The sequence below is a fragment of the Pseudonaja textilis genome, chromosome 3 (genome assembly GCF_049901715.1).
Source record: "Pseudonaja textilis isolate UNSWEBS1 chromosome 3, rPseTex1.2, whole genome shotgun sequence".
Lineage (NCBI taxonomy): Eukaryota > Metazoa > Chordata > Lepidosauria > Squamata > Elapidae > Pseudonaja > Pseudonaja textilis.
Window position 1 is genome coordinate 51,154,237 of NC_141992.1, and position 23,601 is coordinate 51,177,837.

At 36.0% G+C, this 23,601-nt stretch overlaps 1 protein-coding gene across 6 annotated transcripts in view; it reads left to right on the top strand.

Annotated features, from left to right (window-relative positions):
- Positions 1 to 23,601, top strand: part of FKBP5 (FKBP prolyl isomerase 5) — a 60,451-nt gene that overhangs the window by 25,876 nt on the left and 10,974 nt on the right. For all 6 annotated transcript variants that reach the window (XM_087929672.1, XM_087929670.1, XM_087929669.1 and 3 more), the window contains 8 exons: positions 5,133 to 5,259; positions 6,013 to 6,157; positions 10,282 to 10,424; positions 12,551 to 12,665; positions 20,687 to 20,843; positions 21,644 to 21,734; positions 22,557 to 22,640; positions 23,063 to 23,248. In XM_087929672.1, coding sequence (XP_087785798.1) covers positions 5,155 to 5,259; positions 6,013 to 6,157; positions 10,282 to 10,424; positions 12,551 to 12,665; positions 20,687 to 20,843; positions 21,644 to 21,734; positions 22,557 to 22,640; positions 23,063 to 23,248 — 1,026 coding nt within the window. In that variant the 5' untranslated portion in view covers positions 5,133 to 5,154. The remainder of the gene's footprint in view (positions 1 to 5,132; positions 5,260 to 6,012; positions 6,158 to 10,281; positions 10,425 to 12,550; positions 12,666 to 20,686; positions 20,844 to 21,643; positions 21,735 to 22,556; positions 22,641 to 23,062; positions 23,249 to 23,601) is intronic.

Sequence of the window (23,601 nt, forward strand, 5' to 3'; positions counted from 1 at the left end):
TGCCCCCTCCCGCACCATGACTTAGAGCAGCAGTGGCACACACTAGACGTAAGAAGGGCTCTTAGAATATACATTAAGCATACTTCCTCCTTCAGGAAGTCGGAAGCCATGTTTGTTTCCTTTTTCCCTTCTCACTTGGGGCACAAGGCCTCTTCTACTACTATTAGCAGGTGGGTCAGGTCTTGCATTGAGCAGACCTACAAAGCTGTGGCCCCTCCGGTTCCCCGAGGTCTGACGGCGCACTCTACCAGAAGCGTGGCCACTTCTGCTGCCTGGGTGACCCAAGCATCCTTGGAAGAGATTTGTCGTGTGGCCACGTGGACATCTCCGTCTCCTTTCATCAGACACTACTGTCTGGATGCCTTTGCCTCGGCGACTGCAGCCTTCGGCAGACGGGTGTTTCAACGAGTGGTTCCACAGTCGGTGTGATGAGCCAGACGATGACCCGCCCGTGGACATGCAAGCTTTGGTATGTCCCATCCTGGGCTCTCGATGCAACATGGAGGAGAATGGGCATTGGTAGAAATTACCGTGAACGCCCTTTCTATCTATGCTGCGAGAGAGCCCAGCCCCTCCCTTGATTCGTCTGGAGAGGGTAAGACATATTTCTGTATTTATTTTGGGCTTTCAGAGACACCTTTCAGTCTGTCAAGTATCTTGCCAAAGCTGGGTTCTCTCCCGGGGGCTGGCTTTTATATCTTAGTACAGACTCAGCTAAATGACGTCATAACCCATCCTGGGCTCTCTCACAGCATAGATAGAAGATCACGGTAACTTCTACCAACGCCCATTCTATTTCTTACTTTGTATCTGCAATTTGAACAATGTTGCTTTCTATGAGAGTGGCATGATATGGCCATGTACATATGTATTGTTAGGAAGTTTTTTTTCCTAACATTCAGCTGGAATGCTTTTCTATAACTTAAATTCATTATTCCATCTTCTGCAGATTAGAATGAAAGAGGAAGACTTGACCATCTTATATATGCTATCTTTTCAGCTAATTGAAGAATGCTGTCACATTTTATTTTCTTCTTTCCCCTTAAGTGCAGAGCTGCCCAAATCTTTTAATCTCTTATAAGTCTTAGGTGTTGGCCTGGGAGGTATATGTGGGACTAGAACTGAACTTTCCTATATAGTGGATCCAGAATAAGAGATAATGTTAAAGAAAAGTTCTGAACTACACAGAAAAAGTCATGCAAAATGAAATGGTAGTAAAACATGCAACCTAGCCCATACTTAAGTAGCTAGTTTATTGGAATGCCATGAGGGTATTTTGGCAAATGTTTTATTGAAATCAAGTTATATTAGAGCTATAGCATTCCCTTTATCCAATAAGGAAATTTTAGAATTAAAAAATGAAATGTTAACCTGGCAAGAATTGTTCTTGACTTAGGATTCCATATCTGGATTGCAAAACCCTGGACAATCACTAGATAAACATTTTTGTACATAGACGTTTGTAGCGTATATAGTTATCCATGACAACTATCACGCTGTTTTTAAGGTGTTTAGTATAGTAAACTCTCCATGACCTAGTCTGGTGTCTTCCTGACTTTTGAAATTCTACTGTTTTCTCAATCCCTAAATTTGCTTGCTCCTCTTTTTGAAGATATCGTATCTGCTCTCTCCAATCATGTGGTACTTCAAGATAATCTTAATGACATTTAAGGTTTTAATCACCAGAGTTGCATTCTAATCTCTTAGAATAGAGATTTGAATTCATTTAAAATAAATAGATATCCTCTGACTATGCCAATTTTGAACTTCAGTACTATCCCGTCATCTTGCTTTTCAAGTTCCCTGGTGAAATATCTTCCTATTATTGTGAAAGATTGAGACAAAGTAAGCTTCAAACAGCTCTGCTTTCTCTTTGTTATCTGTTAGCATCTTGCCATCTTCATGAGCAGCTCGTACTGTATTTTTATTCTTTTATTTTCTCTTTATGTCCTCTTTTCTGCTACTTAACATTTTTCAAAAAATGTCCTTCTTGCTTTCAGAACTTCATTTTTTTGACATAGCTGTTTATTTTTTCTTCATTGGAGATATTTGTAACTGGCTTTTAAATTTCTCTTGTTCTTAGGAATTATTAGTGTCCTTAAGCACTTTTACTGTTTAGTTTCTTCTGTCATGGATCCTACTAGCATTGTTCTGCATTTATTAAATCAAGCAGTCCTTCCCTCCCTCCCTCTCTCTTCAAGATTCATGGTCAGTGATATTTAGCTTTAATATGTCATGTCCTTTTTAGGTGCAATTTTTTTATTGGACTGAATATGGAAACAAAACAAGTATCACCATATTCAGTGAAAAATATGGTAATGTTAGAAAGGCATCAATTCTATTTTTAACCAGATTTGATACACATTATCCACTGGATCAGCATTTTCTTTTCTAAATAGAGAAACATAGTGATCATGGGTAGGAAAAAAATCGGACTGGGAGGAACTTTTGACTTCCTGTAGGCTTCCACATTTATTTTACCTGTGGGAAGCTGGCAGGGAGCATCAAAAGCCACATGACTGGATACTGAAATATAACCTAGCATGTTATTGTTTGTTGTTTTAACCATTTAGTCATGTCTGACTCTTGGTGACTTGGTAACTTTATAGGTAAGTGCTATATAGACAAGAAAAAAAGATTCTTCATCTGTGACTTCTATTGTAGAATACGGATCAGAAAAAATGGCCTAATGTTTTAGTATTTGAAATTCTGGGTTCGGATAATAGTAGCACAGATGGATATTTCATTTTGCTAGTGTGTATTGTTTGCCAGCCTTCTCAATCTGGAAAAAAATAAAATATTAAATGACTGTCAATATTTTCAGTGTCTTCCACTAATGTGCTGGGTTGTGTTTTTCAAATAACAGATTTGGAACAATTAAAATGCTAGGATTGTGTTCTTCAGCTTTTCTGAACATATTTTTCTTTAGTTGAGTTGAAATGATAACTACAGATGGTCAATATGTGCCTGAGCAATATGTGCCTTTTTGATTAAAGATCAGACATGATTCTCCAGTTAAACACTTGTCTAATATTGCTTTCTAGAACAAAATTATATTTGATTTTTCCAAGCTCCCTTTTTATGCAGCTCAGTTATTTTATTAGTTTTTCTTTATTGATTAACATTTATGAGCAGTCTAGCTCTAGAGACCCTGGGCAGGCAAAGTAAAACTCATAAATACAGTATTGCATTGTAATAATAATCAATAAGAAACATTTTTAAAAAGTCTGGATAGTGGATGTGGAGTACCTGGAGACAGAATGGAAAGTGGATGTGCAGTATCTGGAGTAGAATAAACGAAAGAGAATTGGAGAAAACCATAAAATTCAAAAACGTGCAAATAGAAGTTGAAGGACTGTAGTAAAAAGAAGCAAAAATATTACCAATAGTAATAGGTGCCTTAGATGCAATACCAAAACATCTGGGGCAGCACTTGAACACCATTGGCATTGACAAAATCACTATCAGTCCATTAAAAAAGGCAGCTTTATTGTACTTGGAACAGCTTACATCCTGTAATGATGCCTCTAATACCACCAAACAACAACATTTACCTGATAAGTTTTTTTCTCCTCTTCCTCCATCACCTCACAAAGTATTCCTGCTCCCCCTCTTTCCCCCCTTTTCTATCTTGTTTGGCTGCATTTTCTCACTGTCATAAATCCCCCCCCCCCACATCCCATCTTATTTTCTACCCATTCTACACATTTTGCTGCCTGATCACTTTGTTGCTGCTTTTTCTTTTATCAGTCTTACCTCCTGGTCCAAGATATATCCCTCCTTCTTCTACCTGCTCCTTAAATTCATCCCACCCCCCATCCCATTATCTGATTTTCTCCTGCTGGTCTTCCCAATGTAGGATATTGTTTTGTCCAACCCAAAATCTAGCTAAATTCGTCCAGATTTACTTCATCGGTTATTTTTGTTGTCTTGTTCCTGTGTTGTTTTCATTACTTCAGAACCATGGGTAGAAAAGAAATATTTCAGGAGTATGGTCTATTATGAGGGTAAATACGATGAACTTGACCACAGAGTTCACTAGTGATGGGCCAGGTGCTGTTCTCAGCCTAGCCTGTGCAGTGGGATTTTGGGGGTGGGGCGGTGGGCGGGATAAACCTTAGAGATTGACTGCCATGTAACCATCTTGAGCTCTCAGAAGAAATACTGGATATAAATGCATAAATCAATAAATGCATATTCTGTGTCCCATTCAGGAAAACAAATATGTCTCCAAAGTGTCCTTTTTAAAGAAAAGTCTACTGTGATATATGAACCTTTTGCCTTTTCTTGTTCTCTCCCCCATTCTTCTTTCTCTTTTTTTTTGGGAGGCAGAAATGAATGAAAAAACAGATAAAATTTGTTGTTCTGAAGGATAAAGATTAGAGGTAGCTGGGTAACTTTGGAAGTTATACAAATTTTCTTCTAATTTATTTATTCATTATTAGGTAAATAATGAAACTTCTATGATTTTTCCACATCCAACAGTAGCAAAAATAGGTCCAAATTCAAACAATATAATAGAACAGTCTCCTTAGCCTTCTTAAATGCTCATATTGATGCTTTAATAAGAAATAATTGTATTTATTTATAAAATATACATATCACAATACTTTTCTAGGACACAGATGCTAATAAATGTATTAAAATATTTCTTTCCCATTTTAAGATATGTGATCTTTTTGAGCTGCAATCTGTTTCTTTTTTTCCTTTTAATTCATTTGTGTCAAGAACCAAGTAGCCTTTTGGGGTTACAGCTGGTGACCTATGCTACATCTGTGTCCTGTGGCATTTCAACCTACTTCTTATACCAGTAAAAACACTACAGAAAACTAACATGCCCCCCAGGCTCCACTGGAATGGGAATAAAACCAAGATTGTAAGAGGAAGAAATAGAGGTAGTAGCAAAATGACTTTGTCCACTATCGTTATCAGCTTCTTTCATTATCTGTGGGAGTGAGACTCTTTTAAAAAGGCTCTCTAGCCATGTATTATTTTTTTAATGATTTCTACTATTTATATTCATTTATTATTAACATATGGAGAAATTGTCATGTGATAGAAGGCAGCATTTGGAGTCACGTTTAATAGGGCAATTTATCATAATTCATTCAAGTTTGTATTTGTTTGCCTAGGCTCTGCCTATGAAATGAGACCATGACAACTGATGAGGCTACAAAGAAGGAAGGCGAGGTCCAAGCAGCAACTCTTGTTGAACAAGGTGAAGATATAACACCAAATAAAGATCGAGGAGTTCTGAAGGTGAGATTATAGGAGAAATTAATGTTCTTTCCCAAGCATAACAGTTTGGAAATATCTCAGTTCAAATGGCAGCACCCTTTCTCTGTCCCATCTCCATTATAATAATGCAAATCTTGGTTGTAGTAAGTTTAACATAACACAATAAAGTGGGACAGGCACGAGATATTGTATAGTACATATGTACCATTTTGAGTGTTTCCAGAAGAATTAAAAACTAGCTCCTGAAAAATATGTATTTCAGTTACTTTACAGTTCACACTTTATTGTGTGGTAAATGTTACAAGGGGAATTTAGCTAGATGTAGAAGCCACAATGACATAGTGGATTTCACTGGGCTTTTTAGATCATTAACAAATATTGTAGTTGAATACAATGTAAAATAAAAGATCAGTTTGGATATTACAGCAAAATTTGCAGTTTCTTATGTTGGAAGAAATGTCCACCTGGGTTGGCTTTGAATTTGCTTCCTGTTCCTGGGCAAGAAATGTATCCTGATTGGTTGTCAGATTCCCATGGAATTAAGAACCAGTTGAGTCATTATAAACAAGTTGATCGGAAGTCAACGAATTTTCTGGGTTGTGATCTGTATGCACTTATATTCCGATTATAGTTTTTCAACTATTATTGTTTTTTATCTATCTTTTGAGATGAATCAGTGCAAATTATGAAATTATAAACCCATGCATTTGAATAATATGGAAGAAAGTTTAGAACTGATAATTGCTAAACCCTGTTTTCATTTCCTAATTCTAGATTGTGAAGAGACCAGGAAATAAGGATGAATCTCCTATGATTGGAGACAAAGTTTATGTCCATTACAAAGGAAAGCTGGCCAATGGAAAAAAGTTTGATTCCAGCCGTGACAGGAATGAGCCATTTATCTTCAGCCTGGGCAAAGGTAAAGAGTGGAAAAGGTGGAGAAAGGTAAAGAGAGCTTTAGGCATATGAACGGGAGTTTTTTTTTTTCCAACAAAATTTCAATATATTTGTATATACAGTAGTTCTGTTTTCAGAAAGACTATAAGGGCAAACAGAGAAAACTCCTAAGAATTAGTAAGTATATGAGATCTGTCACTATCGGGCAAATCAGGCACCCAGTATTTTTTCCTTCATAATATTGCTATGAAATGCTGACCTTAACTTGCAATGGTATTTTTGGCTGCATTGAAGATGCAAACATTACAAAATGGTTCTAGTTTCCCATCACAATCTGGAAGACTTGAAAATTATATTTCTGTCATAAGATTAGGGGCCTTTCAGAGGAAATTTTTTTGTATGTGCATTTATCATGTTCAACTTCTTATTTTCTTGAATGAAGTTGTTATGCTAATTTGCTCTTGCTCTAATAGTTCAGATTTGTAGGGTAGATTTGCCTTTAGCAGTTCTAGTGAAAATGCTGCACCATCACTTCTGTAATTCAGAAAGTATGTTGCCATATTTAATGGAAAAAGATGTTTACTAATGTTTTTGTGCAAGCATGACTAGCTGTGTATCATTCTTGCAAAACATATATTCTCACTCCCTTCTTTTTCCAGGCAGGGACTAAATTTCTAGTTTACCATCAAGGCTAACACAGCACTTGCTTTGTTTGTAAACATTAAGAATTATCAGAGAGTGAAATCTTCCTCCACTCATTGTACAGTGGTCAGCTTCTTATAGGCTTATAAATACATTTAAAGCAAGCCTGGAGTTTTCAGATGTGAATAAAATGTACATGATTAGTGGCCTCATGTGATGTATCTGTTACTGATTATGGGTGGGGAATCAAATGCCTGACCTTGCTTCCTGACATGCTAGTTTTGTATATGCTTTTCTGTTTTGACGGAACATAAAAATGTGTCTCTGCCTTTCCCATCAGTTACAATCCGAGATAGTTTAATAAACAAACATAAATTATATGAAACTGCATGTCACTGTTTATTTTGACTGTGGAAAAATACTTTGGCTAATGGCAATACTGTATCTTTTTGATTTGGTTTTTTTTTTAAAGGCTTATAATTCTGACAGAGTAAGATTCTCTCTCATCTGATGAATTTTGGCATAGCTGCCAAGCAGACTGATTGCAGAACTGTGAAGGAAGAGAAGTTCATGGTTCAACCTATGTATAAAGCTGCTTTATAATGATTTTTGTCAAGTGGCGCTCTAAGCAATGGAGCACATTTAGCTGTCATCAGAATAAAATCAGCTGTCTAAAGTCTTTTTCATTTTCACGTGTAGCATTCTCGATGTTTTCATTAGACCTTCTACTGTTAATGTGTTCAGCAATGAAAAAAACAAACATTTTAAAGAAATATGTTCAAATATTTGTTAAATTTTAAGAGTAAAACAGCAGTAGAATGGATGGGATGTTTATCAGCTACAATGGTTTCCATTATCAGAATGGAAAGAGACAATTTATGTCAGCCTGTCATTCATTCAACAAAACCTGATTTGGAGCAGATTTTGAGTGTGAAAGGAAAACCTGGGCAAGGAAAGAGGAGAGCATCCTGCTATTTCCATTCATATCAAAATGATTCTGCCCTAATTCCTGGACACTGGGAATGATTTCAGATTATCAGGTTGCAGTCCCATTGAAGCAGTGGTAGGATTAAAAAACTTTTACCACTGGTTCGGTGGCCGTGGCTTGGTGGGTGCGCTTTGCATGCTTGCACGCACTTTATGTGCATGCACGCACTAACACGCACTTTGCGCAGGCGCAGAGGCATTCCAACTCACCTGCTGCAAGCCTGCACTCTCCTAGTTGTTTCAGCAGCTGTCGCGCAAAGCAGCTGCGCTTCAAAAGCAGAAGATAAAGATGAGTATGGGAGCCCGACCCAATAGCAGAGTGGCAGAGAGAACCGGTTTGGTTTCCACTGCTCATCACCGCTACCAACTCGGCAGAACCAGGCTGAACCGGTAGCATACCACCATTGCATTGAAGTCTTCCTCTTCTTTTTCTGATATGTCAAAGTGTAATAAAACAACATAGTTATTAATTGTAGGTTTTTTTTAAAAAAAAAAATCTGCTTAAGCACTATAAGGAAACTGGCACTTTTTATTATTATTTTTTGAAAAAGATAATTTTCAGGTAAAGAGTAAGGTACATCTGTAACAATAAACACAAACACTAACAAATTTCTTGTGGCAGCATAAGTTTTTGTCATTTATAATTGGCAATATATACAACCTTTCGGCTGATTTTTTTTTGCCTATTAAGTTTAAGCAAAAGCAGTAATACTAAGTTCTACATTCTTTAGTTTCGAAGCCATTATGCGTGATTATATCCCACTGTGAAGAAATCTCCATAAGTAGATAATTCCAAAGTATTGAAGCTGAATTTCTTTTAACTACAATGAGATCTTTGATTTTGGCAAACATATAAAGGCTTGATAAAAATTGTACAGTTATTGTGTATGGATCTTGAATTTCTATTGTGTAAGTTTTGTAATACACATTTCTGCCTTAGAAAGTGGATGGTTTACCATTCTCCAGTGGTGGAATCCCATTGAGCCATGAAACTATACTTAAATGTTACACTATAAGTTTGGCAGATGTTTTACAAGTTTAATTTTGTATTTGAAATCATTAATCATTGGTAGTACAGTACAAATCATGTTTTCCTATATTTGGATGAAGTAGGACACTGATTTCCTAAGCAAAGGTCCTATATTTGGGGTAAGGGAAGGATAGGTGGAAGAGCCATTACCAAATCAATGGTCAGATAAAATAAGCCTGACTCCAGAGTAGATGTAGCCTGAGAAAATGTCTCCAACAAGACTCCCTAGTTCTCACAAATATAGGGGGCGGGAGGGGGAGCTCATTCAGATTGGCAAGATTCTGTTAATATATTATTATAATAAAAGTTTTTATTGGCCTGCATACCTTTGGTTTTGTAGTCTGGTCCACCTTGAAGTGCTGACATCATGTGCAGCATTAGTGTCACATGCTTAAGGAAAGCTGAACGTGAGATTAAGGGCTGATCTGCACTACTTGCTTGGCCCAGTTAGAATAGAGGTTATCCACCCCTTGGTAAGGGCAAAAACAGATCACATTGTTTTCAGCCATTTTAGGCTCCTAGGAAAGTGACCTTACCTGACTTCCTCTGTTTCTCCACGAAAAGTAATTGTTTTTCTCCCCTGCAGTAAACCTAATGGCCTATTCTTTTTGCTGTGCTTCACTTTGACTTACACAAATGCCTCTTTTGCAGTTGGCTGTTCCTTATTCTGATGGGCATCATGCCCTCCTCCACCCCCACCCCCTGCCTTTGCCTGCCATTTTGTACTGGGCTGCCTGCCAAGAAATGCCTTTTCTTCAGGTTCAGTAGTAGAACATTGAAATGTTGGCTGTGCCTTTAAAAAAAAATACTATTGTTTGAACAGGTTTAGCAGAGGATCAGTCAAATGCCAAGTTTGTTCTTGTTTTTTCTTTTAACCAGGCAGAATGGACAAGAATTCTGCCAAGTATCCTTTTCTAGCCTAAGTAATAGAAGTGTAAAACTGGGACAGCTGTGGTGGGGGGAGCTTCACCTGTCCTCAAAAGCCATGCCCAGAGAAGGGAAAGTAATCACAACTTGCTTACATGGCATGGATGAGAGTAGAAAGAAGGAGGCAATACCCTCATCAGAGATCACATCGACCACATCCTGGACAGAATATGTGTAGTGAGGACAGAACAGAATATGTGGATATTAGTATGACCAAAGACCAAACATTTCCTAAGCTGTCTTCCTTTCTAGCTGCTTCATACATGGAAGACAAGCAGCTGAAGGCTTCAGTGCAGAAAAGCTTCTGCAGATCATGCTAAGCTCCAGTGTAGTGTAAAGTCTGAATTGGATGATTATGCAGAACTTCCTTACTGAAATGAGTGCCACTTCAATAAAGCACTTTCCAGTTTATTTAAACTGTCAGATTAAAAAGTCACTGAGACGTACAGTTTTAGTACAGTGTCCTATTTTGTCACTTGACCATGACATTGTGTATTTCTAGTTGATTCAAGAAAAGCTTACTGAACAATATTATTAAATTGAAATTTTCATTTTGTTAGGTCAGGTTATCAAAGCATGGGATATTGGGGTTGCCACTATGAAAAGAGGAGAGATCTGCCACTTGCTATGTAGGCCAGAATATGCATATGGCTCTGCTGGTAGTGTCCCAAAGATCCCCTCAAACGCAACCCTCTTTTTTGAGGTAAGTTTATGAAATATTTTTTCTTTCTTTTTATTACAGGTATTCAAATTCCATGGTTCTAAAGGAACTACAATAAAATATAAATGTATAAAAACTATGTAAATTATATTTTTATGTCATTAATACATCTATTTGCTAAAATAATTAATATAGGAGCTGTGGACGATAAAACCAATAATATTCATATTTGTATTTCTTATTTTGGGAAAATGTACTTGCAGAAGGTAATCATAAATATTTTTTTTAAAGTAAGTCTCTAGGCAATCCAGTTTTACGCGTAAGATGAGGCATGAAAGGGGGGAAGCAATGCTTAATCAATTTTGCAAATTAGAGAAGATTGGGTGGGATAGCTATTACTCTGGAAGAAAGAAATCAAAATCAAAATAATCTTGAAAAGTGGGTAAGTTGATTGAAAATAACAGTATTAAATACGAGAGACATGCAAAATACTTAAGGAAACAAAAATCAAGTACAGAGATATAGGATGCCAAATGCTTGCCTTGATAACAGTACTTGCAAAAATGATCTTGGCACAGTAGCTGATTGCAGATTGAATATGAGCCAGTGATGTGGCTGCAAGGAAGGCAAATGCATTTTTAGGTTGCATAAATAGAAGTATAATTTCTGAAATTAAATGGGGGTACTTTGAAAAATGGAAAAACAGAAAACTGATTTTTTTATTTAGTGGATAAAACAGTAATTTGATCCAGTTATTCATTCTAAATAGCTTTAAATCTATAGAACTACTTTCTGTAAAACATAATCCTATAACTAAAGATATAAAAAATTACCTTTCCGTCCATATAAATCTTGTAAATATTACTAACAAGAGAATAAAAACCTGATTTGTTGTTCAGTTTCAAACTTTTGTAGCATAAAAAAACACGAGCCACAAAATTATTTGCAGTTCACAAAACATTGTTGAAAGGGTTGCCAATAAAAATATGTTTCCTCCACAGGGACAAATATTGTGAGTTTCTTATCTTGCACTAGTCTTGTGATTTTTTTTTCTTTAACTATAAAATTTCTGTTATTGTCCTATAAAAACTTTGAGACAAATTTACAGTAGTGGAAAGTTTAATTGAATGACCTATATTCTATCCCCAAATACTCTGTGTTAGAATTGTGAACTGCTTAGCTATCTGACACAGTCCGGCAATGGCAATGCTTCAAACATCATGTTGCGGGGTAAAATTGTATCAGGCTTGAAAAAGATCATGCTCTTGAAACACTAAATAGCAAATGTTATAACAGATAAGCAGAGTTGGAAGGGAATTTATAGGTCATCTAGTCCAACCCCTCCACCCAAGCAGGGGACTCTACACCATTTCTAACAAATGGCAGTCCACTCTCTTCTTGAAAGTCTCAAGTGATGACGCTCCCATAACTTCCGAGAGCAAGCTGTTCCATTGGTTAATTGTTATCATTTAAGTGTTATTTAGGCAACTAGGACTCCAATCCAGTTCTGCATGATCAGACTGAGAAAGGATGTGGAGGCCTGAAGCTGCATTGCACAGAGCCTGAGGAATGCATTGATTTTGCTCAGATCCCTAGGCAAGGCTGAGTAAATAAAATATCAGTGAACTATGTGCAAATTAAAAAAAAGTTAAAATAGACTCCTTTAAATAACATTTTGATTTTCAATAATATGGAAGTAATTTTCAATTGTTTTTAGTGTGGTTTTTTTTTTTAAACTTAAATTCTACACTATAGCCCTGATATTTTTTTTTATAGCTCCCTATTCAACCTTATCTAATACTTTCAGATCAGTCGGGTTTGACTAAGTGCTGATATTTAGCTGGGCTTATCCTAAATCTGGGAGAAAAATGTTTCTAGATAAGAGTGACTTAACTTTGACACATCATTGGCTCTAATGAAGTCTAATGCTGATTCCCACAGTTACTCTGATAACTGATAAATCTGTCAGAATATTGCTACTGAAAAGATGCAAGAGCTGTACTAAACACTTTATATATCCCTTTTTCTATAATTATAGAGGAAAGTAGGCTTACTGGAAGAGTCATCACATAGTTTTATCTTTAGATATTAGATATCTGTTTTTTTTAATATGCTTTTATATGTGAAGTTGCATTATTTAAAGTTTGAGCTATTTTTTATTTGTCTAGATTGAACTGCTTGATTTCAAAGGAGAGGATTTATTTGATAATGGAGGCATCATTCGTAGGATCAAACAAAAAGGTGAAGGATATTCTAACCCCAATGAAGGAGCAGCTGTTCAGAGTGAGTATCGGGTGGGATGCAAATATTTTTACTATTGGTTCTGTGGGTGTGGCTAGGTGGGTGTGGCTAGGTGGGCGTGCCCCCCCTTTTTTTTTGCAGCAACCTCCCCACGCACACACTCCATATTTTTTTTTTTTGCCTCCTGGGCCTCAGAGAAGCCTCCTGGGTGGCCATTTTTGCTCCCAGGAGGCTTCCCTAAGGCCTAGGAGACAAAAAACGGAGTGCGGGGGTGGTGCAGCACACATACACCTTGTGCTTAGTTTTTTTGCTTCCTGGCCCTCAGGGAAGCCTCCTGGGCGAAGCAGTAAGATAGTGAGGGGATCCCAGAACAGCTGATCACTGGAACAGCTGATTGTCAGGAGGAAAAGAAAAAGAAATACCGGTTCAGTCGAACCGGTAGCTGGTTTTTTTACTACCAGTTCAGACAAATGGTAACATTTTTTACTACCAGTTTGCCCAAACCGGCCTGAACTGGTAGAATACCACCACTGGTGAGTATCCTCTTCTGCCTATATAAAATACTGAGGTAATTGCACAGAATAGTTATACTGTCTTATTAAAGTACATTATAATAGTAAAATCCATGGCAATATTGTTTTCTCTCTCTTTGTGTCCTGCCCCCCCCCCCCGCATAATATATGAATAGTATTTCTGATTCTTTTTTTCCCTCTGTGTTACAATATTAAAAAGAGAGATTATCTGTTGAGGCAAAAGTTTACTGATATGTCATGTTAGTTATGGTAATAATAATATTGTGTTGAAAGTTCTCTCTGTCTCTGGTTTTGGATATAACTCTAAACTATATCAACCCTAAATTCTACAATGGTCTCTAAAGGAGACTAAGCTTATACTGACAAGTTACATATATTCTGATTTTTTTTATGCTAAATATGAATTCCTCAGAAAATAAGATTCTAATATTGCAAATGCTATTCTCATGCCCTCTTTCACCATTGCCACCTTTATGGCTTTTTGGTTTCTTTATGATTATGATTGCAAGGTTACGATAATTTAATTAATATGTTTTCTTCTGGATTATATAATCCAACCCACAAATCATTGTAGACATATTTGTAGGTATTTTAAATTGTTTGTTTGCCTATTCTTCAGAAATGCCCAATAACCACATTTCTTTGGGCAGTATGCAACTCCAGTGACACATAAGAAAATGGTTTTTTTAAAAAATATAAACCAATAAAAATCACAGCCATCTGTTAATATTTTCCATTAACTGAGAGAACAACTACTGTACTTCATCTCCTTCATCTTGCTTTATTACTGATGAGGCTTATGGAAAATAGGTGGTAAAGTCAATTGAATCATTTTAGACATATATCTAAATTATAATATCCAGGCCCAGTAGTGGAGGTTAGTTTAATTTTCTGACACACATTTCTATCAAGCTGGAGTTTCCCTGGGCTTCGTTTCTCCTCCTTGTGAAAAAAAAAAGTTGGGAAAATACAGTCTACCTTTTTATAAACTTTCTCTTTAAATTATAAAGAATATTATTGAGGAGGAAGAATAATATTCTACTGATACTGTAGGGTAGGGTTCTTCATTCCTTATGTTGGAATATCTAGATGGCATGTGATAATCAACAGGCTTCATCCTTGTAGGACCAGTTTGTACAGTGTGTTTGTCCGTTGCACTCATCACCCTATGTTTCTAATACTGAATCCCAGCATAAAAGCTTCTGACAGACATATTCTTGCCAGATAAAGGTGTCTGTACTTTGTCCATCTTCCATGGGATTTGCCTATTTTATGCTCCCTTAGACTGGTATGCTTTCTCTGTAATAGCAGTAGAACTGACAGATTGAATGTGGAATGCTTCCGTCACATCTTTACCAGTTTTCACTGTTACTTTATTTCTGTCTCCTTCAACTTTTCTTGATCAACTCCCTGGAGTTTATTACATGTGCACAGACCTACAACTGGCAAGGCATTGTGCTTCCACATCCTTGCTAGCTTTCTGCTTTTTGCGGGGCGGGGGGTAGCTTTTTTAAAAAACAATTTATCTTGGAAATAAATTACTGTAGGGAAAAGAGATGACGTTTGATTGCCTGTTCTGCATGCACTGTTACTAACCCTTTTCTCCTCCTCCCTTTTGCTTCCTTCCCTGATCATGTAAGCTGTTATCCTTGTAAGACTGGAGTTTTATTCATGCCTGTTCTAATTCCCTGTTTGTTCTGTCATTAATTTTCTTGGGATTGCCAATTAAGGGAAACATATTAAATAGTATTGCTTCCACATCTTCTGACCTTAGCTTGTATCTGTATTGTCAAAAATTATGAAAACAACTCTAAAATAAGTTGTGAGTGGCATGGAAATAAGGTGCTCTAAAGGAAAGAAATATAATGTGCCTCTGAGCCTGGGAACCCAGAGTGGGATGGAGCTCATCAATGGCTTATTTGGCTGTATGATGTTACCCAGGGTAAGGGATTTTTTTTTTAAAAAAAAAAGATTTCTATACTATGTTTTTATTGTTTGTAAGCCACCTAGGGTTGCTGTGAGCAAGTAGGCAGCCATATAAATTTTCTAAATAAGTATGTCTGTTATTATCTTCTATTCTAGGAGACAAAAGTCATTGGATTGAGAACCCATTTCAGATTTCTTACCAACTATAGTAAAGTGGAAATGTTTTGATTGATTTATATAGTAGGTTGGTGGAAAACCAGAAAAGTAGTTCTGACTGTACTTTGAAGACAAGCGGGCGATTAAACTTGCACAACAATCATTAACCGATAGTGTTTTTTCTGAGTTGTAGTAAAACCCAGCATTAGCTAGGAAGCTAATTTAAAGACTCCTGACATTATTATAATTAGGACATACATGTAGTTGTGTTAAAATCTTAGGATAGGATTTATGAAGACAGTCTTGTTAACTTGAATGATAGGGCATATTTCACTGCTATGCTTCCTAAAACACAGACTACTTGGATATTTGCATTTCAAGTTACTATGCAGCCCTCTGCTGTTTTAATCAAGTTGTACAAATTGCTGTCAGTGCACAGAGTTCATGTGCCAGCCACATTAAGAACACAATGTTCTGTGCTCTTCAAAACAAAATTGCTCTAGGCACACAGAGAACAATAAGTCAACTCAACAGCTGAACTGATGTTCCCTAGTCTGGCTGGAATTTCTTACTGTGCAATCCAAGTGTAATTCAACCCAAGTGATCTCTTTCAGATAGTATTTAAGTAAGCTTTGATAATCATGTTATGGAAGTATTTCCTGTACTATATTTATACAATTCATGAAGAATCATTCTACCAAAGAGTGAATTTAGTTAAGATTGTTGGCACAGAACAGAATGGGACCACTACAAATTACCGGTAGTATATATCTAATATTATATTTAAATATGAGCTAAAAAATTTGTACATTACACTTTTTTCTAGCCACAATCCCCCACACCTCATACATCCTGATAAAGATACTGAGTGGAAATTATAAAGTTAACAAAACATTGCAGGAACCCATTTTATTATCCGGAAAAGGAGCTTCAAAGTTCACACTAAATTGCCACTACTTTTTAAATTAGGATGACATTTTATTGCCCAGTTATAGTTATATAAAATATTTTGTTTTTTTATCTTGTTTTCAATGAACAGCTCACATAAATTCTACAAAAACAATAATATACGGTGATACTTTACATCAGAAAGATTATTGTACATAATACGCACTCAAAACTATACCTGGAAAATAGAAATGTCTTTAAAATAATAGATTAGAATCTATGGAAACTCCTTCACAGCTATCAGTAGATTCTGTGTTGACACTAACACAATATGCTACCTAAGAATACAGGGAGATAATTAATCTAAATGCATATCTACTAGTCAAAAGTATCATAACACATAAGGTGATGCCATTGTATTCTTGCACCAGTGATACAACGACTAACAACTTCAGTACTGCAAGTCTTCCATGTATTACTGTAGACAGGTTTCATGTTCCCTTAAGCCACTCATAACATACTTTAGAGAAATATACACAATACAACACCTAAATATTGCATCAGATAGGGTACTTAGAAAGGAGATTAACATTGCTCAGGAAAAGAAAAATACTGTTTGGATTTCCTTTTGTTTGTTTTTGCAAAAGACAAATAATTGTTACCAGCAATTTGAGAGTCATAGGACAGGACTTGGAAAGTGAAAAGCATACGTACAAGAATCTTAAATATCTATAGCAAAAGTATTGTTTCTCAGACATAAAGAGAGAGCTCCTAGAATTCAAAGCCGCATTACAATCCTCTTTTTATTATTTTACTAAACAGTATAGGCCATAGCGAATTAGATGGACATGCTTTCTGTTCTGTTTTTCCATCCAGAAAAGATGTATTTTTCTATTGATGTACAGTAGTATAAGAGATTGCACTCAAGAGATTGTCAAATAGAAAGAAAAATGTAAGCTGTAGAATCTGTATTAATAATAATGGAATGAAGCTCACATTTCAAAAGGACATGAGCTCTTTGTTTATGTGAACAAAATCTCTGGTGGAAAGTGGTTTTGAATTCCTATCCAATTTCATTTTATAGCATTTTATGCTAAATTTCTGGCATCTTGCTACATTTCAATTTTTTCATGATATGCATACTTGATGATCCACAGATACCTAAAATTCGTAATATTGGCTTCCAGTGCAAAAGACTTTTAAGAAGAGAGGGTTGTTTTGTTTTATATTAGTCTTATATTTATATTGGCAATTGTTTTTATTAGAACACAAAATAATTACTTCAGTATGAGAAGGCCAAGGGTTAGAAATTACAAGGAAGAAGCAAAGGATTACTAGAGTTCAACTAAATTTTACATGGGGGTACAAATACAAGAAGTTGTAGTGCCTAAGTATTGTATTATAAATCTTCCTAGACTAGAAACTTTTTCATAAAATGCCTGAAGCATTTCGTAAGCTAGCAAAGTAGTCAGAGGGAAGGTTGTAAGTAATGCAAACAAAGAAATAAAATGACAAAATGCTCAGTGTATGTAAAATCAGGGGTGGGATTCTACCTGGTCAGACCGGTTCAATAGAACTGATAGTTATGATTCTGCCCAGTTTGGAAAACTGACAAATTGCACCACTGGCTGGCCCCGCCCCCTCACTCCTGACATGGCATGCAAGTCATCAAACTTGTCTGCCTTCAGTAAGTTGCTATTTTCCCTTCCCCCCCCCCCACCCAACCATCAGCTGTTCTGCTGTGCCAGGAGATTTAGAAAGCAGGAAATCATTGGATTTCTTGCTTTCTAGCTAATATAAAAGCAGAGCTGAACCTTCCTTAGGACTGAAGCTTCTATTTTTCAGTGTAGATTCAGGTAGCAGATTGCAGAATGGTAGATCTCTAAGTGAATCTGTGATTCTGGGAGCAACTCAATCTGCCTGCCTGCTTTGCCTGATTTTGGGTAAAAGTTACTCTTTTTATAAAAAATTCAATATTTACATAAATATTTACAATATTTACATACAAGCTTTGTCACATGACCACCAAGCCACATCCAGACAGCAAGCCACGCCCACCCAGTCACATGACCACCAAGCCACACCCACAAATTAGGCCATGCCCACAGAACCAGTTGTTAAGAAATTTGAATCCCACCCCTGTGTAAAATTCATCCATAGACTACTGAAATAGCAATGTTAATTATAACAAAACATTCTGGCATTGGTAAGCTAAAGAATATAATAAAACTACATCACTTAAATTCAAACCATGCTGATTGACCTGAATCTTTTATTTATGTGAGATAGCTGTCTTGAGCATTTCTTGGTTGAAGAGTATGGAATACACTGAATACAAATATTACATTGAATGATGGGCAATTGAACAAACTTTTGATAATATCTAGGCATTTAGAACAGCATTGCCTGAATACAATTCTGGATTTGTTTGCAGATTCTAGTCAATAGACTAATCTCTAGCTTAGACTTCATATGTGGCCTGGTTTGGGTGATAAATTACAGCACAATTTGTACAGAGATAGGCAATTGGTGCCTTGGGTTCTGGAATGTTCCTAGGCATCTCTTCTGATTTATATCATACCTCTGTCTATGTTGCTTTCTAAATGATTTTTAGAGAGATGGTATTATATTGTACATCACCCAGAGGCTTTCTCTGAGGAAGATGGATGGTTAAGATATATAAACAAACAAACAAACAAACAAACAAATACCGCCAAAACCCTATATTCTCAGGTGAGGAAGGGAATGCTTCCTTTTTTTGGTAAATGATTTTTTTTATGATTGGTCAAGGGAGCCATTTTTATGGTTAGGTAAGTTTCCTATGGTGGCCTGACCTTGAGCGTGCCTGTTACATGATTGCAAGATTCATCATGTATTTCCATTGTAGAACACAGTGTAACTTTGTAATTACTATATTTACTTGACATAGGCTTTAACATGTATTGACAATCTGTCATGCCAATGTGCCATTGGGCTTTTCCCTTCGCAGTCATTGAAAGACATCTTGCTCATCTGTATACCACAATTTCTGGCTTAGAATGAATACAGGATTCATGTTCTTTAGTTGGGGATTGGTGGATTATACTGAGTGCTTTGGAGATTGCAAAAGAGGGTGGAAAGGGTTAGTGAGAGAGGTTATGCCCAGTCATTCTCACACACATAAATGCCAGTTCCTACATATGCGTATACATATGCATAACTTCTGTCAACAACAATCTGGCTTAGCCTTCCCTATTTGGATGCCTTCCAATTATTATTATTATTGGTTTTTTGGCAACATAACAGAAGTATTTTACAACTGCCTTCTTCCATGAATTGTTTTCTACTTCCAGTCTAGCCTATGGCCTTGATGTTTCCATGATAGTCTTATAATCAGTTTCTAATCAGGTCTAACCCTCCTTAGCATTAGTGATCAGTGAACACCAGAATTCTCAATCGCTTAATTCCTTATTACTAACCTTATAACTTCATTTTATATCTAGGATCATATTTATGTGGAATGGTATTCTTAGAGCATTCTGCAACTTAATATCATTTTATCTATCTTTGAAGGGAAAAAACTCGCATACCTATACTTTCATGTTACTTAGCAGGTGTAATTGTAAAGATGTCTGAGATATTTGCAATAGTTTGTGCTAATTTTGCATTTTTTTTCTTTTATCCTGACCATACACCAGACAAGCACAACCTTTGTAGTGCTATTTTAGACAGCATGTATACATTTTCTCTTTTTCTTTTATGAGCTATAATGCAGAGGGAATTATTCCATTAGAATCTGAACATAGCTTTCTTTAAGAATATTACTGATATCTTCTTGTTTGTTGTCATTCTTTACTAAATAATAAAACAGAAACAGAAACTATTCATATTTATACATTGTAATGTTAATCTATAGTACTTATAATAAAGCAAACTAATGCCTTGTTCACAGCATTGATAGAACAGACATATTACTTTGCTTGGCAACAAAGATAAACCTGTCTGGCTCTTCCTTTTGAAGCAGATTTCTCCTCTCAGTTCTTGCTCTTATCTAAATTCACCATGTTCTCCCCAAAATATCAAAGAAATTATATCCTGCCAATGTAATGCAGTGCAGCTTTTTGTGTTCAGGCAGAATGTTAGTAGCTTTTGCAACACAATTCCAGTCTGGGTTCAAAATCAGGCAGGATTCTACTGCCTGATACTGAGAGCTGCCGTCTTCAAACTATTGCCTCAGGGAACCAGCCCACAATGTGAGTAAACCTGTCTTCAGTTCTGTAGGCTAAGAACAGTTGCCTCTGGACGAGATGGGTGGAACATAAATGTAATAAATAAGAAAATAAAATTTATCTAGTTTTTTTAATTTAACATCAATCAGTTTAGACTCATTTTAGAAATAGGGAAAAATCAAAAACAATGTGATTTTGAAGTTTGTTTTGGGACCAAGTTCTTCTGTTATGCCAGCCATGGTGAAGAGAAGAATGTCAACAAATGATATGTTTTGGTTATGCTGTTTAATGCATATTGAAATGTTGTTGGTAGTGCCTTACATTGCATAACATTTCTCTTTCTCCCAAACAGTTCATTTGAAAGGTTTCTGTGATGGCAGAATGTTTGATTGTAGAGATGTAGCATTCACTGTAGGAGAAGGGGAAGACCATGACATTCCCATTGGAATTGACAAAGCTCTGGAGAAGATGCAAAGAGGAGAACACTGTATCTTGCATATAGGAACACAGTAAGAAGTGTGGGAGCAGTGTTTGTCCCCCCACCCTCCTTTATTTATTTATTTGGTGTCTTTAGCTCAAGTCTTGTCTTCCAGTGTCCACCTGGAGAAGCCTATATGGCTTTTTTCTTTTTTTGCAAGATTTTTGAAAGTGGCTTGCCATTGGTTCCTTCCCAGACTGAGTAAATGAGTGGCTCAAAATTATTAGTGGTTTTCATGTCTAGAGCAAGATTAGAACTCCCAGTTTCTAGCCTGATACATTTAACCAGTACAACAACCTGGCTCTCAGTCTATTTTTACATAGCTTTTATACAGGTCTCATTTATACTTAACACCATAGCTGGTAGCTGGTGGTAGCTGCCAGTGAGATTGTTATATAATGTAAATTGTTTTAGAATAAACCAGTTCTTTTTAAATATATCTAAAATGATATCTAAACAGTGTGTAGATAGAATGACACAATTATTTCAAATATTCTTACTATTTGCATATCCACTTATTTAATGTAATTTCAAGATTTTGAAAAAAAATTAAGGGATAATAAGTGCATGAAAAACTGAATAGATTGCACAATATATAATTGCATCCAATCTGAATACAAAATATTAACACTGAGTCCAGTATAGTATATAAGTGTTTTGTCCCAAATGAACTACTCAGACATTGGTTTCCTAGGCAACCCATGTTTTGTCTCTAGGACCTGATGTAGCTAACCAATTATCTCCCTGTGAGTGTAAATATCCGGAATGCTGAATAATGTGCCTTATCCTGAGTCATTTCTGTTATTATTTTTTTCCCATGCTTTGCTTTAGATATGGGTTCGGTGAAGCTGGAAAGCCTGTATTTGGCATAGAACCAAATGCTGAACTTGTGTATGAAGTTACATTGAAAAGCTTTGAAAAGGTGAGAATGGAATTTCTTCAAATAACAAACCATCCTGTACACATTGGATGTTTACCCACAGGAACTTTTCTACAGTGAATACATTTAGGAAGATCCATTTCCAGCTCCATCCGGCACATTTGTCACAAAAGTTGGTAAAGATATGTCAGCTAGGATCACAGTGTTCTTGTATGTGTTTTATTGTTTTGGGTGGGGTCCAAGACTTGTCCTAGGCTTGTTCCTTTTGTACTTCTTTTTCTGGTTGTAGAAAAAAAACATGTCCTGCCAAACAGTACTGAAAGGAGGGCAGGGCAAAATTGCTGAACAGGCTGTGCCCTTTTTAGGGTGATGGAGAATGTACCATCTCTGTAAAGTACAGGGAAGGAACAAGATGTACATAAGGTGGAGCATTGATGCCAATTTATAATGGGAAATGTTAACAGGAAGGAAACTTACATGAAAGAAATCTGTCTACCCTCAAGAAAATTGTATAGGCTTCTTTCAATATTCTGGGTTATCCTTTCAGATTTTTTAACTCCTCTGTCTTCAGGACAGATTTAAGTGGAGCTGAATATAATTTGGGCTAGAAAGAAGATATCAATGATATCAATATGGGGCTACTTCAAATTTCACTCTGCCTTAAGTTCTAAATATAAACCAAATATAAATTTGTGAATATTTTTATATATAATTATTTCATTGTTTGCTTATTGGGATTAAGTAATACTAAACTTGAAACTAGGAAGAGTTGACAAAATTTACTGTATTATGAGGTATAGTTTAGATTTTCAGCATTGCATCATTTTCTGTTATTTGATTATTGTTATAAATACTTGATTATAGGCCAAAGAATCCTGGGAGATGGACACCAAAGAGAAACTAGAACAGGCTGCCATTGTTAAAGAAAAAGGAACTGTGTATTTTAAGGTATGTGTTAGCATTGCTAGAAAAAAACCTGTCTCCTATTGATAAGCCTTCTGTAGTTTATTTATTTGCTCAGAGAATCTCTCCTTCTTAACATCCACCTTTGTCTTTACCTTTCAGTGATATATAGTTTTCTTAAAAGTAGAACTATCTCTAGGCTTTGGTTTAGAGAGCTTCTGAGCAGTTGATGTACAATAAATATGGATCTGTCATAATGTAGCCAAAATAAGGGCATCTGACATTACAGCTTTCTGGTATTAAAATTCTTAATTGCAATTTGCCCACTTCTTTCCTATTGAAATGTTCCTCTTTCCCTTCATTCTTCTGTTACTGATTGTTCAAATTATAACCAACGTTTAAGAAATAAATTTGTTCCATTTTTCAATGTAATACTCCTCTTTAACCTTATTTAATATTATTCTTAGGAAGGCAAGTACTTGCAAGCAGTGATTCAGTATGGAAAGATCGTATCCTGGTTAGAAATGGAATATGGCTTATCAGAAAGGGAATCTAAAGCTTCAGAATCTTTATTGTTGGCAGCCTTCCTCAACCTTGCTATGTGCTACTTAAAGCTACGGGAATACACTAAAGCAATTGAGTACTGCAATAAGGTAAAAACACATCTAGCCTTGTGGAGTTGGGGAAGCACTGGTGATGTTTGATTACGGTATTTTCTCAATCTGCTTAATTTTCATTCTGGTTTTTTTTTTGCTCCAGTTAATTAAATATACTAGAAATATGTATCAAAATGATGCAAAAACACCCACCCTCTACAAAGCAAATAGATATATATTTCTATATCTAACAAATGTAGAAAAGTTGACAACTTAAGTTCTTAAAGTTCTTGGATAATTATTGTGTTACGTAAAATAATTTTGTAGCATTTAGGGAGCTAAGGGCAACTTTCTAATTTATTTTTATACATTTGATTATATAATTTTATATAATGTTTAATATAGATTTG